Source organism: Oryza glaberrima, chromosome 2, assembly GCF_000147395.1.
Source record: "Oryza glaberrima chromosome 2, OglaRS2, whole genome shotgun sequence".
NCBI classification, from domain to species: Eukaryota; Viridiplantae; Streptophyta; class Magnoliopsida; order Poales; family Poaceae; genus Oryza; species Oryza glaberrima.
The window spans coordinates 23467171-23481157 of NC_068327.1; the positions used below are offsets into that span (position 1 = coordinate 23467171).

A 13987-nucleotide genomic window follows, 5' to 3' on the forward strand; every position below is an offset into this window, starting at 1 on the left:
GCATATAAGGGACTCTGGTGGTATAGAAGGGAGGAGCCAATTTATAGTGGCATATAAGGGAACCGGTTAATTTGGAGTGGCATATAAGGGACTCTCTCTTCTTTTTAACATACTGATAGGCAACATAATACTACAATCATAAAGATAATACGGAGTATATTATATTAGCAATTATCAATATATATCTATGTGTGACGTGTAGAGTTTGTTATAATGGATTAAAACATGATATCAACATTCGATATGGACATACATCATGCTCTAAAGTTGTTGCAATGGTCTTTTGTCGCCCTATGCCAAACCTGCCGCCTGCTAGTGGTTGTGCAACAGTATCACGTGGTTTTGTAATGCTAGATGAGTACTCTCTTCGTTCAATAAAAAAAAATCTAATACATGACATATTATATTTTAAGTTTATTTTTTATAGGACGGAAGAAATACTCTTGTGATTTGTGAGGTAAAACTTTCACTTTGCAAAAAAATCCAGAGTTAAGGCTAAACCTAGTTTTACCTAAAGATTTGCACACATCGAGACGATCCGGATCTAAGACGTGTCTAATTTGCTGTTACGATCCGGGATCTAAGACGTGCCTAATTTGCCGTAGACATGAGATTTATTAGCTTTATAATTACAAAGTAGGGTCTCGCAAAGAAAATGTACGTTCATGTGTGTATAATAAGAAATTGAAAGTCTTGTTTGCCATTAAGAAAGCCTGAAACCATATGAATCTACTAGACTGAAACTACATTAATCCACTAGACAGAAACTATATGGTTCTAGGGGAATTGAGATATTGCACAAAACTATATGTTTCTACTAGGCAAATTGAGACATTGCACATCTCAAACATAGATTAGCCGTATGCATCTGCTCCAGATGTAGAGGCCAGTTTTTTCTTAAAAGAAAAAAAAAACTGCTGTCGTCTGCATTGTGTGTATAATAAGAAATTGAAAGTCTTGTTTGCCATGAAGCTGAAAGCTTGAAACCATATGAATCTACTAGGTTGAAACTACATTAATCCACTAGATAGAAACTATATGATTCTAGGGGAATTGAGATATTGCACAAAACTATATGTTTCTACTAGGCAAATTGAGACATTGCATATCTCAAACATAGATTAGCCGTATGCATCTGTTCCAGATGTAGAGGCCAGTTTTTTCTTAAAAGAAAAAAAAACTGCTGTCGTCTGCATTACGCCGTCACAACATTTGCTTCTAATCGCTGATGGCCTCATCTTTTCGCTTATACTTATCAGCCAAAATTTAAATTTTCAACTTTAAATTTAGAGCTAATTTTGAGGGTTTTTTATCGAAGTTTATTTTTCAGTATTTGCTTTATTCACAAACTACTTTCGTCTACAAATATATCGTTTCGTCTACAAATACGTCATTTGGCTTATTCCATAAATAAGGAATAAGCGAAATGATGAGGCCATCAGAATCATGACACGCAAGAGCGCGAAATGCAAACAGTACGAATTCCCATATCCGACCTCACAGCCTCAGATGAGAAGATATACTGCATTGACAGGTTAAATTGAACCAAACAAATCTCGAATAAATTGTCATGAGATTGGCTGGAAGAATTACATCAGATCTCAACTTTCGACTAAATTATGAACTCAGTTGTACCCAACGCTAACAAGTATGCTTGCCAACACGCAGCAGTACCTGTTACAAGGAGTAGCCGCGTAAACCACCATCGAGGTATTGTTACGGTGTTATCAGAGCTAAATCTATAGCTTTTCTTTACTTCATTATCCATTAATATGATTAGCAGTCATCTGACCTTGCAAAAAATACAGCTCACAAAAAGCTGTTCCTCAACTTCAGTGTTGTTGTTTCTCGAACTGAAAGGGCAAAACCTGCCAACTACCGAGTAACAAATAACCAATGTAACATTCCCAGTTAGGACATCAGTAATAAGGTAGAAGTTGGCCTAGTCAAACTTGCGACAAATATTTATTCCGAGGAAAGAAGTTTGCTGCACGCGTCGATCTTATCAACATGCGAGCCCAAGATAGCCTGACCTGATGGATTTGCTTTGATGGTTTTCATCATAGCTTCAAACACTGCAGCACGAAAGAAACTGTCCTCAATTTTCTTTAGAGTATCCTCAACGACTTCTATGCTCAGGCAATGTGACAAGACCAGCCGCCCAATAACTTCACCAAAATGTACTGGAGCTTTTGGAAGGTCAATAGCAAGCTCATCGAGAAGAGAACTGTAAAGCAAGCATCCAGTTTCCAAGTCAGTCGCTTTGAAAACATTCTTCTTGTAGAGATGCTCCAACAGCCTCAAAAGAGGATCGATGGAATTGGTGCCTTTATCAAGAGCAAGATTGATGGCTTCTTTAACAACTTCTGGGTAGTAATCAGGACTCTTCAGCTCCTCAATGCACTGTTGTGCTTCCTCTAGAAGAAGTATGTGGAAATACTCCTTAAGAAGAGATATGGTCTTCTTCTGAAGCTCTGTAGAGCTTGGCTTGGGGGCAGCAGCTGGTTGCTCAACTATAGGATCTACAGATGGAGCTGGGATGAGTGATTTTGGTGGTCCTGAAGTTTGAGATGGTGTGACAACCAGACCATGGGATAGTGGACCACCACTGCCCACAAGTGCACTCGTCTTGCCACTAATTAATGCTGCACTGCCTTGAGGAAGCAGTCTGGAATTATTAGGTGATGGCTTATTGGCCAATGATGGGGTGAGGTTCCGAACTGGATCAGCTCTGGGCTTTGATCTAGAACGCGGAACTTCCCAGTCATCACTACCTAGCCCTGGCATTCCAGGCATCTTTCTCGCTCCAGGCATACCAGGCAACATGCCAACTATACCAGGTTGGTTCATAGAAAAAGCTCCTGGTGAAAGGGGTCCCCCTCCTCCAGTACGGCCAGTTCTTATGCTTGCAGTCGATCCTGGACGCAATCCAAGATTGTTTTCTGCCTCTCTATGAATTTCACTGATTTTCTTAGCTTTCATCTGAGAAAGAATTAACAGAATCTCAGAACAATTCATATAGTAAAATAATATCATATTGATTTGATAGAAACAGTAAAACAGAATCCAAGATCTAAATGTTTATCATGCTCAGTGACTACTAGAATGAGTGCCACTCGGTGTATTGCAAAAAGTACATAGGACTTGAAGTGAACTAATGTCAGGTAGAAGTATTGTAAGCGTGTGAAACAGACCATCATAACTAACTCTTGTGGTGTAACCATGTATTACCAGGGCAATACTTGGGCAATTTCCAAAAACCAATGCATTCAAAAGACTCAACACAGTATCTCACCATATATATGAAGGTTCTTAGTAATCTAATTTGGTTTCATTTCTGTTATTAATAACCACTGCATAGCTATTAGCAACTAGTAGAGTACTGGGCAGATAAAAATTCTGGAGAGTAATACAAATATAAAGAGAAGTTGAGGACCTGTACCTCTTCACGTCGAGGCACCCATTGGTTTGAACGAAGATCAAGGACATCGCGTGCCATGAACCTCAATCGTGATGCCAACTGAGAATTAGTTGTTAGATCCTTCAGCCGGTTGAAGTATACGTCATTAAATCGTCGAGACTTTGGATTCTCATCCAACTCTTTACCAATTGTGTTGAAGAACTGACAGATGGCCTCCACATTTTCCTCAGCAGGGCATGTGTTGCTTTCAGAACCTAATAGCTCCTGTTTACAGAAAATGGGTAAGAAAATATTTAGTTGATAGGTAAATCAATAGGTCTGTAAAGTGCAAACAAGGATGTCTTGTGTCATCAAATGAAGGGTATTCCAACAAACTGTCTTAACATCCCGATTAGGTGCACTTCTGGCACATGCATATTCTTGACTTAATGATTTTCATTTGATGGTATATTCAGCTAAACTTGAAAGATTGCATGCGCACCTGAACAATGTGATGTACTATCTTCTCAGGGACCATTTTTTGCTTAAGTAGCTCACCAACAAGACGAATGTTTCCAAGTGTCCGAAGCTTCACTAGCCTTTCTTTATCACGTCTCTCCATCTCTTGGTCTAGACCAGTCAATTTATTGACCTCGGACCGCAGATTGTCAGCACCTTCAAATGCTTCTTGGCAATTGTTCAACAGCACACGTTTGAACGTGATCTCTTTACCACCAGGTTCTTCAGAAGGGAATGAGGGTAACTTCTCATTGAGATCAAAGCAAAGCTGAGCATACATTGGACAGAAGGTAGGCTCAAGAACAGCCTTCTCAAATATGAGACTAATAACATCCTGAAACAAAAACAGACCAGATGTAAATCACAAGGAACTGTCGAAAGGCAAAGCCAGTTGAATGAACAACAAGAACATACCTTCAAAATATCAGCTGTAGTGATCCCTGCTTCGATTAACTGGCCCTTAAGAAGATCAAACTTTTCTGGAGTCAATTTGTTCAGTATACTGTGAAACAAACAACAAATAAAGATATGCAAGAAAAAACATCATGTTTGGTTACTCTCTCCAGTCACAAATAAATACCGCTTTGGGCATCAGTACAGTCCCAAAAGCAAAACTATGACAACTAATTTCTATTAAAGGACATAAATAAAGCTCGATATATTGAGTTCTCCACAAGTTTCATGTGTCAAATCAAAATATTTAAAGAAGCATTAGTGCTCAACATTCAAAAGGTTTGGCTGCAGGTATGTCTAAAACAGCACATTAGGGACTAGACGAAAAAGAGTAAATAAATTATATTTCCTAAAGATGAAAATATAAAAATGATGAGGAAGGATGATACAAATCAAACAATACCCTTTCACTGTTTTCAGAACTCTTTCTTTGTTGGAGAGATTGCCTCTCTGGATTGACCAAGGGACTTCAGCCTTGACAAGAGCAGGAGCCGGACCAACCTGATGTTTACCACGAATGAGAATGTTTGATAATTGTCGTGTATCAAATCAAAATGATCAGATTACTTTTGCATGTAGCTTTACTTATGCAGCATCAGCATACAGCCACCAAAGCAAACATTCTAGTAATTCGTAATTATACATGCCAAAATTATAGTATGAATTTGAAGCAATCATTTCACTTGGTGCATTGACAGATGTGTAATTGCCTCCAAAGGACTAGAATTAGATAAAGCCATAAAGTCCATACATTGCATCGCTATGATGTAATTCATAAATGCAAGAATTGCCACAATATCAATCACTACTTGCAACCAGGTATATGATAATGTGCACCCATCACAAGCGCATATTGCCCCCTCGATGGAACAATTTTATACCAACAATATATATGGCACAACAACAAGCTTAGGAGTTAGGAGCAGGTGAGAAAAAGTTCAGCACAATAATTGTAAAAAAAAAAATATTGGCACATATGCAGAACAAGAGAGCTTAGAAGACAGCCCATTGATACTCTTTTATCCTCAAGATACCTGAGCTTTTGCACTGAACTGGGAGCTCAATATGTCTTGATTATTAAATTGATCTTGCTTTCCACTTGAAATGTATGATTCTTTTGCTTCACGAATTTTGTCCCAAGCTTTCTCTTCACCACCAATAGCAGGAGTTTGCACAGGTTGTTCAATCCGTGAACGCCAATCACGGTTGTCTGTCTCAGCGTAGCAGTTATATGACTGAGTTTGCACCTGCCAGATATGATAAAACATCAAACAGGTAGTAATCAGTAAACGTGAAACTGCACCAGTCTTACTGAGCAGATACAGTTTGCAACACATAGGAACAGTTGAAAGGTAAAGGAAGAGTTCTCACACTTGAGTCATTGTTAATCCAGGGTTCATCTTCACCATGGAGTTCTATGTCAATATCTTGCTTAAGCTTCAAGATGTTCTCAGGTATGTCGATAATCTGCAAAACCATAGAATCAAAGCATGTAATTGGAAAGATGTCGAGGGAAATAAAGCAGAAGACAATAATATTTGGTTATGAATACAAGAACCAGTGGTAACTGTTGCAAATATATGATGTTTTATCCATTTAAACTTCTCTGAAAACATAGGTTGTTCCACAACTTTGCTTCACTCCTATCAATGTTACAATTAAAATTCGAGTGGTTTTAGAACAGAATTACTGCAGGAGAGTCCATTATGTATGTAGGGGAAAAGATTTAGCATCATTGGGAATGATTCAAGGCACAAAGGCCATTCATGTACTCCTTAGTCATTGTCCATAACACAAAAATGATATATATGTGGAACTGAAGGCACAACATGATGGCATGCTCAACTTCCCTTTACAGGGAAATGAAGAGCCATAGAACACCCGAGGAAAACTAATTTTGTTATACAAGTTTCATACTATCAGATAGCAGAAAAGATCAACACAAAAAATAAAAGGAGACAGATTTTCTGAGTACCAAGGTCAATTTCTCTAATCATTTTGTCATATTCAACATAGACAAGTGCAAGCAACTGAATCACCCCTAAAGCTTGAAGTGAAGTTTGGATAGCTAGATTGTTATCTCACTTCCAAATCTTCAGTTCTCAATGCACATATATTAAATATAATATGTAAAACATAGAATATGTGCAAAACAAAGGTGAGCAACTGAGCAGTGTGTTTCATAAACCAAGCAAATAGATTCAGTGAAACCGCACTATTGGTTTATCAATATTTCAAAATATGAGCAGCTCCATCATTATAGAAGACAGCTATGCTAAATGTTCCATAATGATTAATTTCATCATGTAAAATACAGTAAGTAAATAAGTAGCAACAGATAAATACCTCATGCAGTTCAACAAGTTGACCCCTAGTGTAACGAACCCGCTCGAGAGGTTCAAACCGTGAGTCTCCAAGCTGTAACAGATTCAGCAAATGCCAACCGAGCAGAGGTTAATAAACTATATATTCATCTCTGGTGGCTCATATTAAATGAACCAGACCAGAAACACAATCTAGACAAAATGCATTTGAAACAAGCCAACAAGTTGCAACTCAAGAATCTCGCCATTTGATTGGCCCAGCGGAGCATGTAACGATCTAGGATGGATTGTATTCTAGCTAATTGTTTTCTTTGTGTAAAAGTTCTCTAACACTGGGTTTATTGCAGTTAGTACAAACTACAATATCGAAGGCTCGAAGCCTCTTTTAGTTTGCTGTTAGAATATTGAGGGACTTTCCTTGTGAATAAAGGGGCCAATTTGCTCCTCCATTCATCTACATTGCCTTTTGATTTGCACAGCTAGTTGTTGATAAAGGGTAGAAGCACTGCACTAAGAATAGTAAAACACACTCTTTTGATAATGTCAATCATTATTGTTCACAAATGCTATGAGAAATACAGATTCTAAATCAAGTATATCCTTCAAGTAAATCAAAGGCCAAGGAGAGTATCAAACCAAAAAACCAGTGAAATGTCACACCCATCAGCCAGCACTCGCAATGCACCCGGCAGACACCCCCCCCCCCCCCCCCCCGGGGAATATGTCCCCTTCCGCGAGGATCGAACCCTAGGACATCACCCCAGCGCCCATCCCCAAATGGAGCGGTCTCACCTTGGCAGCGAAGCCGGAGGATGCGCCGCCGCGCGGGCGGAGGAAGTCGAGGGAACCTTTGGAGGCGCCGAAGGGGAAGAGGCGGCCGGCGCGCGGGCCACCGATGCCGCCGCCGCCGCCCGGGCGCAGGCTGATCACCGCCTGATCCGCCTGCGTCATGATCCGCCTATCGAAGAAGAGAGGCGGAGAGACGGAGGCGCGGATTGGGGGCGGGGTAGGGTTTTATCCCCCCAGAGGCAGAGGCGATTTAGGGCTTCTGCGTTGCGGCGGCGCGGCGTCGTGTGGTCTGTTTTGCTATGTTGGTGGAGGGGTAGAACGGTGTTTTTCTGTAGGTTGTGTCACTGCGCTGCTCGCCTTCTCGGAGTCCTCCCATCGAGGACGAAAATGCCGTTTCGGTGCTGGAAATGACGGTATTGGGTCGGGGTCTCCGGGAGTGCGGGGAATTTGCGGGTTGTGGCCGTTGATATGGGGTTTTGACTTTTGAGGCTCACTGTGAATATACACCCGGGACAGATCTTTTGTAGTAGTAGACGGAGTAAATACGAAACTGATTAAAATTTGTTAAGCAGCGCGTGCACATCTAAAAATAGGGTTTACTCTTTTTATCTTAAAATAAATAAATTTATGATGAGGTTAATATATCATGATAATACAATTTATACAGTAGATTGTATAGATTCATAGCATTAAAATATATCGTATCTCGTATTAGATTTTTTTTATTTTTTTAATATAGAGAATAAATGGTAGTGAGACTCTCAATGGTAGAGAGTAAACGGTTCAGTTTTGTGGGCTTCGGCTTTATACCGAAGAAGTTTTCCAGCTGCCCATCGTCCAATTGCTCTTATCCAGACATTCATCCACTGACCCAGACGTGGGGCCCATGCATGCATGTAGGGCTATCATCGAGCTGAGCTCGAGCGAGCTTGCCTGCCTAGGTCCGAGCTCGACACAAGCTCGAGCTCGGCTAGGCCCACGAGCTCGACCGAGTATACAATAATGTATATTTTGATGATAAAATTTAGTAAAAAATAATAATTTTAATTAACAATATCACTAATTTTTCATTTGAATAGATACTAATTTATTCTAAAGTTACACACACTTAGGCTCGTGAGAAGCTTGAGCTCGGCTCGACAAAGCTCACGAGCTTGTAGCTAGGCTCGGGTTTGGCTCGTTAAGAGCTTGAGCCAAGCTTGAGACGCTCGTGAGCCTCGAACTTTTTTTTACAACCCTACATGCATGCATGACGCAGAACCAACAAAAGCTAGTGTGCCCACAGAGCAGGAGCAAGAACCACACATGCAGGCCCAGATCGTGGGAGACGAGGCGCCCGCAGCTTGCCTCTCTCAGGGCATTCACAATGGGTTGAGTTGGCATTCAGCCTTATTGTTTCTCAACAAATATTTTGTGTCACGTTTGCTACTACCACACCTCCCTGAAATTCGTGTGTCCAGTTTTGGTCACTCGTTCTTCAGTCTAATTCTGAGTGAGTGCGTGGGAGTGAGGCACCGTGAGCACACTGTGGCGCACTGTGGAGGTCTGATCCCTGCTTCCTCCACTACTCGGCTTGCACATGTGTACTTTGTCTTTTTCCCTTGGTCACGGCATGAGGACCGGACGCAGTGTGAACGCCCTCATGCGCACGAGATGTTCGGTATCTTCGGTGAAGTCAGTTCATAGCGGGCAAAAACCGATCTATACATGGACACCGATATACATCAAAATAAGTGCACCAACCGAAAAACGCGAAAACTAGTAATTCGGTTCGATTCGGTGTTCGGTGGCTGGTTTATTTGTGCCCACACACCCCTCCAAACATTTTTTAATAAAAAATTGTGAGCGTGTTGGGATTGAACACTGGACCCCGGGGTTGAAACCACACACCCTTCCACTCACTATCATGTGAATTGATTACTACTTCGGTTTCAACCGCTACGGACTCATCGGAACCAAGGCCATCACCACCCTGCATCGCTTGAGTGCACGGAACCCCTCGACGTGGCGGTGCACGCAACAAGAAAAAAAATGAAACGAGAAAGAGAAAGAACGAGAGTGATGGAGAAGCGATGAGAGGAGAGGAGAAACACCCATGCGAGACCCCCAACCCTGATAGTCGCCGGCGCCGCCATCTCCACCGTCATCGTCATCGGCCGCCTCCGCAGATCGAAGCTTCATCATTCCCCATTGCTGCCTTTGCCTCCGCCCCTCCCTTAGCCGACGACGGGCAACGAAGGGGAGAGAGGGAGATTGCTGAAACAAGAAATATACCTGGAATATGGGGCCCACTTTCCATGTCGGCTAAGAACAGACTCTATGCTGTTTAGGATCTCGGGTATACCAGTAGATCATTATATCTTGTATTGCAGTTTCGAGGACGAAATTCGAACTCAGCAACGACATAAAGGGACCCAAAATGAGCTTACTCCAAATAGCAACGTTGCCTGGTTCGGTTAAATGATGGCCTCGTTGCCTCAGAGCCCAATTACAAGGCACTAAAGGCAGCAGGGTTTTAGGCCTCCAGCCGGAAGGCCTCGTCAAAAGACTCAACACGTGCCGGCCGCGACAGGTGCAGTGCGGCGGCAGGCCGCGGCAACGCGCCATATCTCATCCTGACTCGGATCCTACGCAAGACGATGGTCCCTTTTAATTTACTTCTTCCGTCAAGCCTTCCCGTGGACACAAAGACACGACACAACCTCCCGAGGAGCAAAAGCAATGGAGGCAGTTGCGCTACCACACACCGACCCACCACTACCCCTCTTGCGGCTGCTTGAACGGCGAACCACCATGTTTTTGCATCTACTTTTCCCCATGGGAGTTGCGACCAAACGCAGCCATATGATCGATGCAGATCGATGCACGTCCTTGCATAGGTAGGTGTAAAGCCGCCAGGCCCCAGAGTAGTTTGCTCGATCTTCGAATCAGCCGTGCGATCGTGTGAAAATCTCCGCATGATTCATGTTGGATTTTGCGGTCTCTGGATGGGGGTCTTTGATTGACACTTTCTCCGTGCGCCTTTGGTCCCGGACTCCCTGTCCCCTGCAACTGCAAGGCCGTGCGAAGCACATAATCGGTTATTACGATTTTGTGGTGCCGTGCATGACAGTGTACATTTCTGTTGGCTATGGGCCTGTGGCTGTCGGTGTACCGGTCCGGGATGCTGACATCATGTGAAAGTTCCTTTTTAGGATTGTTGTATGCAGACATGCAGTACTTGAGTCCATGTTTCTCTGGAGCAATCATCATTCTAAACATTATTAGCAGGTTCTAAACATTATGCACGAATGAGGTACCAGTAGCACTAATCAAACACCTGCAATGCAAAGACGTCGAACGGATATCCATTCATTTTCAAATCAGACACCTTTGTTAGACAGAGTCAGACTACAGGTTTGCAGGATGAAAGGACACACGGCATATGGCAGCAGTATGGCACGGCACTGAGCACGCGTTGTACGTTCCGGCTCTCTGCCGGTGTCGCGGCGTCGCATTCGCATACCTCGTCATCTGAAGCTGATCGATCGCTGGCTTGGTCAGAGCTAATGAGTAATTGGCTACAGTATTAATTACTGTAGCATCTAACCTAAACCTTCGTCAGAAGATAGCAGCTTGGATAAGGATTTCGCACCAGTCGACGTCGCATCGTCCTCGCCCGCCGGGAGCGACTTTTCATTCTACGCAAACACTTTCTACATTTATACTACTTCCTCCATCCTAAAATATTTGACGCCATTGATTTTTTAAAAAATATTTGACTGTTCATCTTATTAAAAAAAAATTAAATAATTGTTAATTCTTTTCCTATCATTTGATTTATTATTAAATATACTTTTATGTATACATATATTTTATATTTTATGTATATACATAGTTTTACATATTTCACAAAAGTTTTTTTGAATAAGATGAACGATCAAATATGTTTAAAAAAGTCAACAACGTCAAATATTTAATGAAGGAGGGAGTACTAACCAATAATCTTATACTATGAAACGTTCAGCCGTCAGCGCTGGTCTGTGCGTGCACACACGAGCCTTGCTGCTGGGTCATCACCGCATCAGTATTATGTATCAGCTGGTTCAACGAGACAACTAAAAATTACTCCTATTCAACCAAAAGCGCCTGGTAGTATTTGACAGCAGCAGCGATCGAGCTAGTAGTACCCGCCGTACGTAGTGCCACACGTAATTCACCATCAAATTCGCGTCATCTAAACTCCAACTGCCCCATCGGTGCAGCTGAACAGAGTAGTAGAACACGAGTTGGACAAGGATTTCGCACCAGAATAAAGCTGGACGCGGCGGTGACCCGATCCATAGTTCCATACATAACCTGGGTGCCCGAATATTTGGGAAACGGTTAACTCGGGTTTGCGTTGTCAGACCATGTGCCGAGCAGATCGTACCCGGAAATGCTTTTTGGCGATTGCTCGCTCTGGGAAGGGGGTAGCGATCAGATTCGCTCCCCACCTGCCCCCTCCCTCCCTCTACCTATTTTCTTTTTTACACCGCATTACTTTCCTATTTTAGTAAAATTATGCACCTAAAGTTTATACATATCAAGTTTACACATATAAAGTTTAGAGACCAAAAGTTTATATATCCGTTTCAAATTTAAATTTGAATTCAAATATTTTTTATATATAATATTTCTATACATCTAAAGGTTCTACACCTAAAGTTTATATAACTAAAGTTTATAAGTCAAAAGTTTATATACCCGATTTAAATTTGAATTTGAATTATATCCGATTCAAATTTGAATTTGAATTCAAATATTTTTCATATATAGTATTTCTATACATCTAAAGTTTATACATCTAAAGTTAAGTTTATAGACCAAAAGTTTATAGAACTAAAGTTTATATACCCGATTCAAATTTGAATTTGAATTATATCCGATTCAAATTTGAATTTGAATTCAAATATTTTCTATATACATCTAAAGTTTATACACCTAAAGTTTATAGATCCAAAGTTTATAGAACTAAAGTTTATATACCCGATTCAAATTTGAATTTGAATTCAAATATTTTCTATATACATCTAAAGTTTATACACCTAAAGTTTATAGATCCAAAGTTTATAAGTCAAAAGTTTACATACCCGATTCAAATTTGAATTTGAAAATTCAAATTCAAATTTAAATTTGAATTCAAATTTAAATTCGAATTTAAATTTGAATTTGAATTCAAATTTTTTATATATAGTATTTCTATACATAAATTTTGCTAACTATTTGATTTTTTTAATTTTTTTTTGTGGTTTACCTTAGTAGGATGAGAAGAAGGGGAGGAGGAAGGGAAGAAGTGCGCTGCATTTAAGCTGGGGAAAAATCTCAGATTGCTGCTGTAAGATTAACCGCACATGCAAATCCAAGCAAAATCGTTCGTGGAAACGATACAGAAGATGTGACAGTGTCACCGGAGACTGATGTATTATTGCATAGTCTCAAGAGATCATCAGTCCCATCGTTTCGTTTATTTATTTACAAATGAAAAATAATTTACAAATAAAACTTTTATACATGTTTTCTTAGCGATCTAAAAACAATACTGAAAAATAAACTTCAATGAAAACCTCCCAAAATCAATTTAAATTTAAGGTTGAATATTTATATTTTAACTAATAAGTATAAGCATAAAAAAAAAGAGTCGTTACATCAATTCGCCAAAAAAAAAAACACGGGAGATCGATCAGTGGATCACACCATTTTCCAACGCCGGTGGGAAGCTGCCGCTGCTCCTGTTTGTCATTAGGGTAGGCCCACGTGAATGATAGATAGTACTAGGAAGGAAGCTGTCATCGCTGATGCGGCGAAGAGATCATCATCACCGCCGCGTCCATTGTCCGGTGGGGTGGACCGCGTCCACGGAGACGGAGGCCTCGAGCCGTCGAGCGCAGATGGAATCAAACCTTCCCCAAGCCAAGCCAGGAAAATCCGATCCACCCCCGACCTCCTCCTCCGCTTTCACGCAGGTCATCCATCCCACCAACTCCTCACCTCTTTCTCCTCCGAAGCAATCCACCACCGGTCAATTACTGGCATAAATTCCAAATAAAATACTTATTCGGGTTGCATATTCATAATTCCTTATGTTTTAAATAATGACACGGTTTACTATACTCTTATTATGATATATCCAATAAATAAACATATTTTTATTTTTATTATAACATTTTGTAAGACAAATCTATGTAGATTGTTTTAGTGTCTTTAAACTAAATATTTTTGAAGTTATTAATAGTTAAATTTATAAAAGTTTGGCTTCTAAAAAAAGTCAATAATTATGAAAATTGATGGAGTAACACTGCTACTCCTTTTCTTTTTCTTTATAAAAGTCAAGAATTATGAAAATTGATGGAGTAACACCGCTACTCTTTTTCTTTTTCTTTTACTTAAAGAAAAAGGAAAAAGAAATATATGCGATATTGGCAATTTAGCATCCCAGCGACAGCTATAAAAGGCGCTCCACCCCTCGTTAGCTCACCAGCTC

At 40.7% G+C, this 13987-nt stretch overlaps 1 protein-coding gene across 1 annotated transcript; it reads right to left on the minus strand.

The window, feature by feature from the left end:
* Positions 1-1508: 1508 nt before the first annotated feature.
* On the minus strand, positions 1509-7822 carry LOC127762902 (eukaryotic translation initiation factor). The gene is made up of 9 exons (XM_052287431.1): positions 7489-7822; positions 6719-6790; positions 5744-5839; positions 5407-5619; positions 4776-4873; positions 4334-4421; positions 3903-4253; positions 3443-3685; positions 1509-2982 (listed from the first exon to the last, which is right to left on the minus strand). Exons 1-9 carry the CDS (start codon positions 7645-7647, stop codon positions 1966-1968), a joined length of 2337 nt encoding a protein of 778 aa, XP_052143391.1. The 5' UTR covers positions 7648-7822; the 3' UTR covers positions 1509-1965.
* Positions 7823-13987: the final 6165 nt, after the last annotated feature.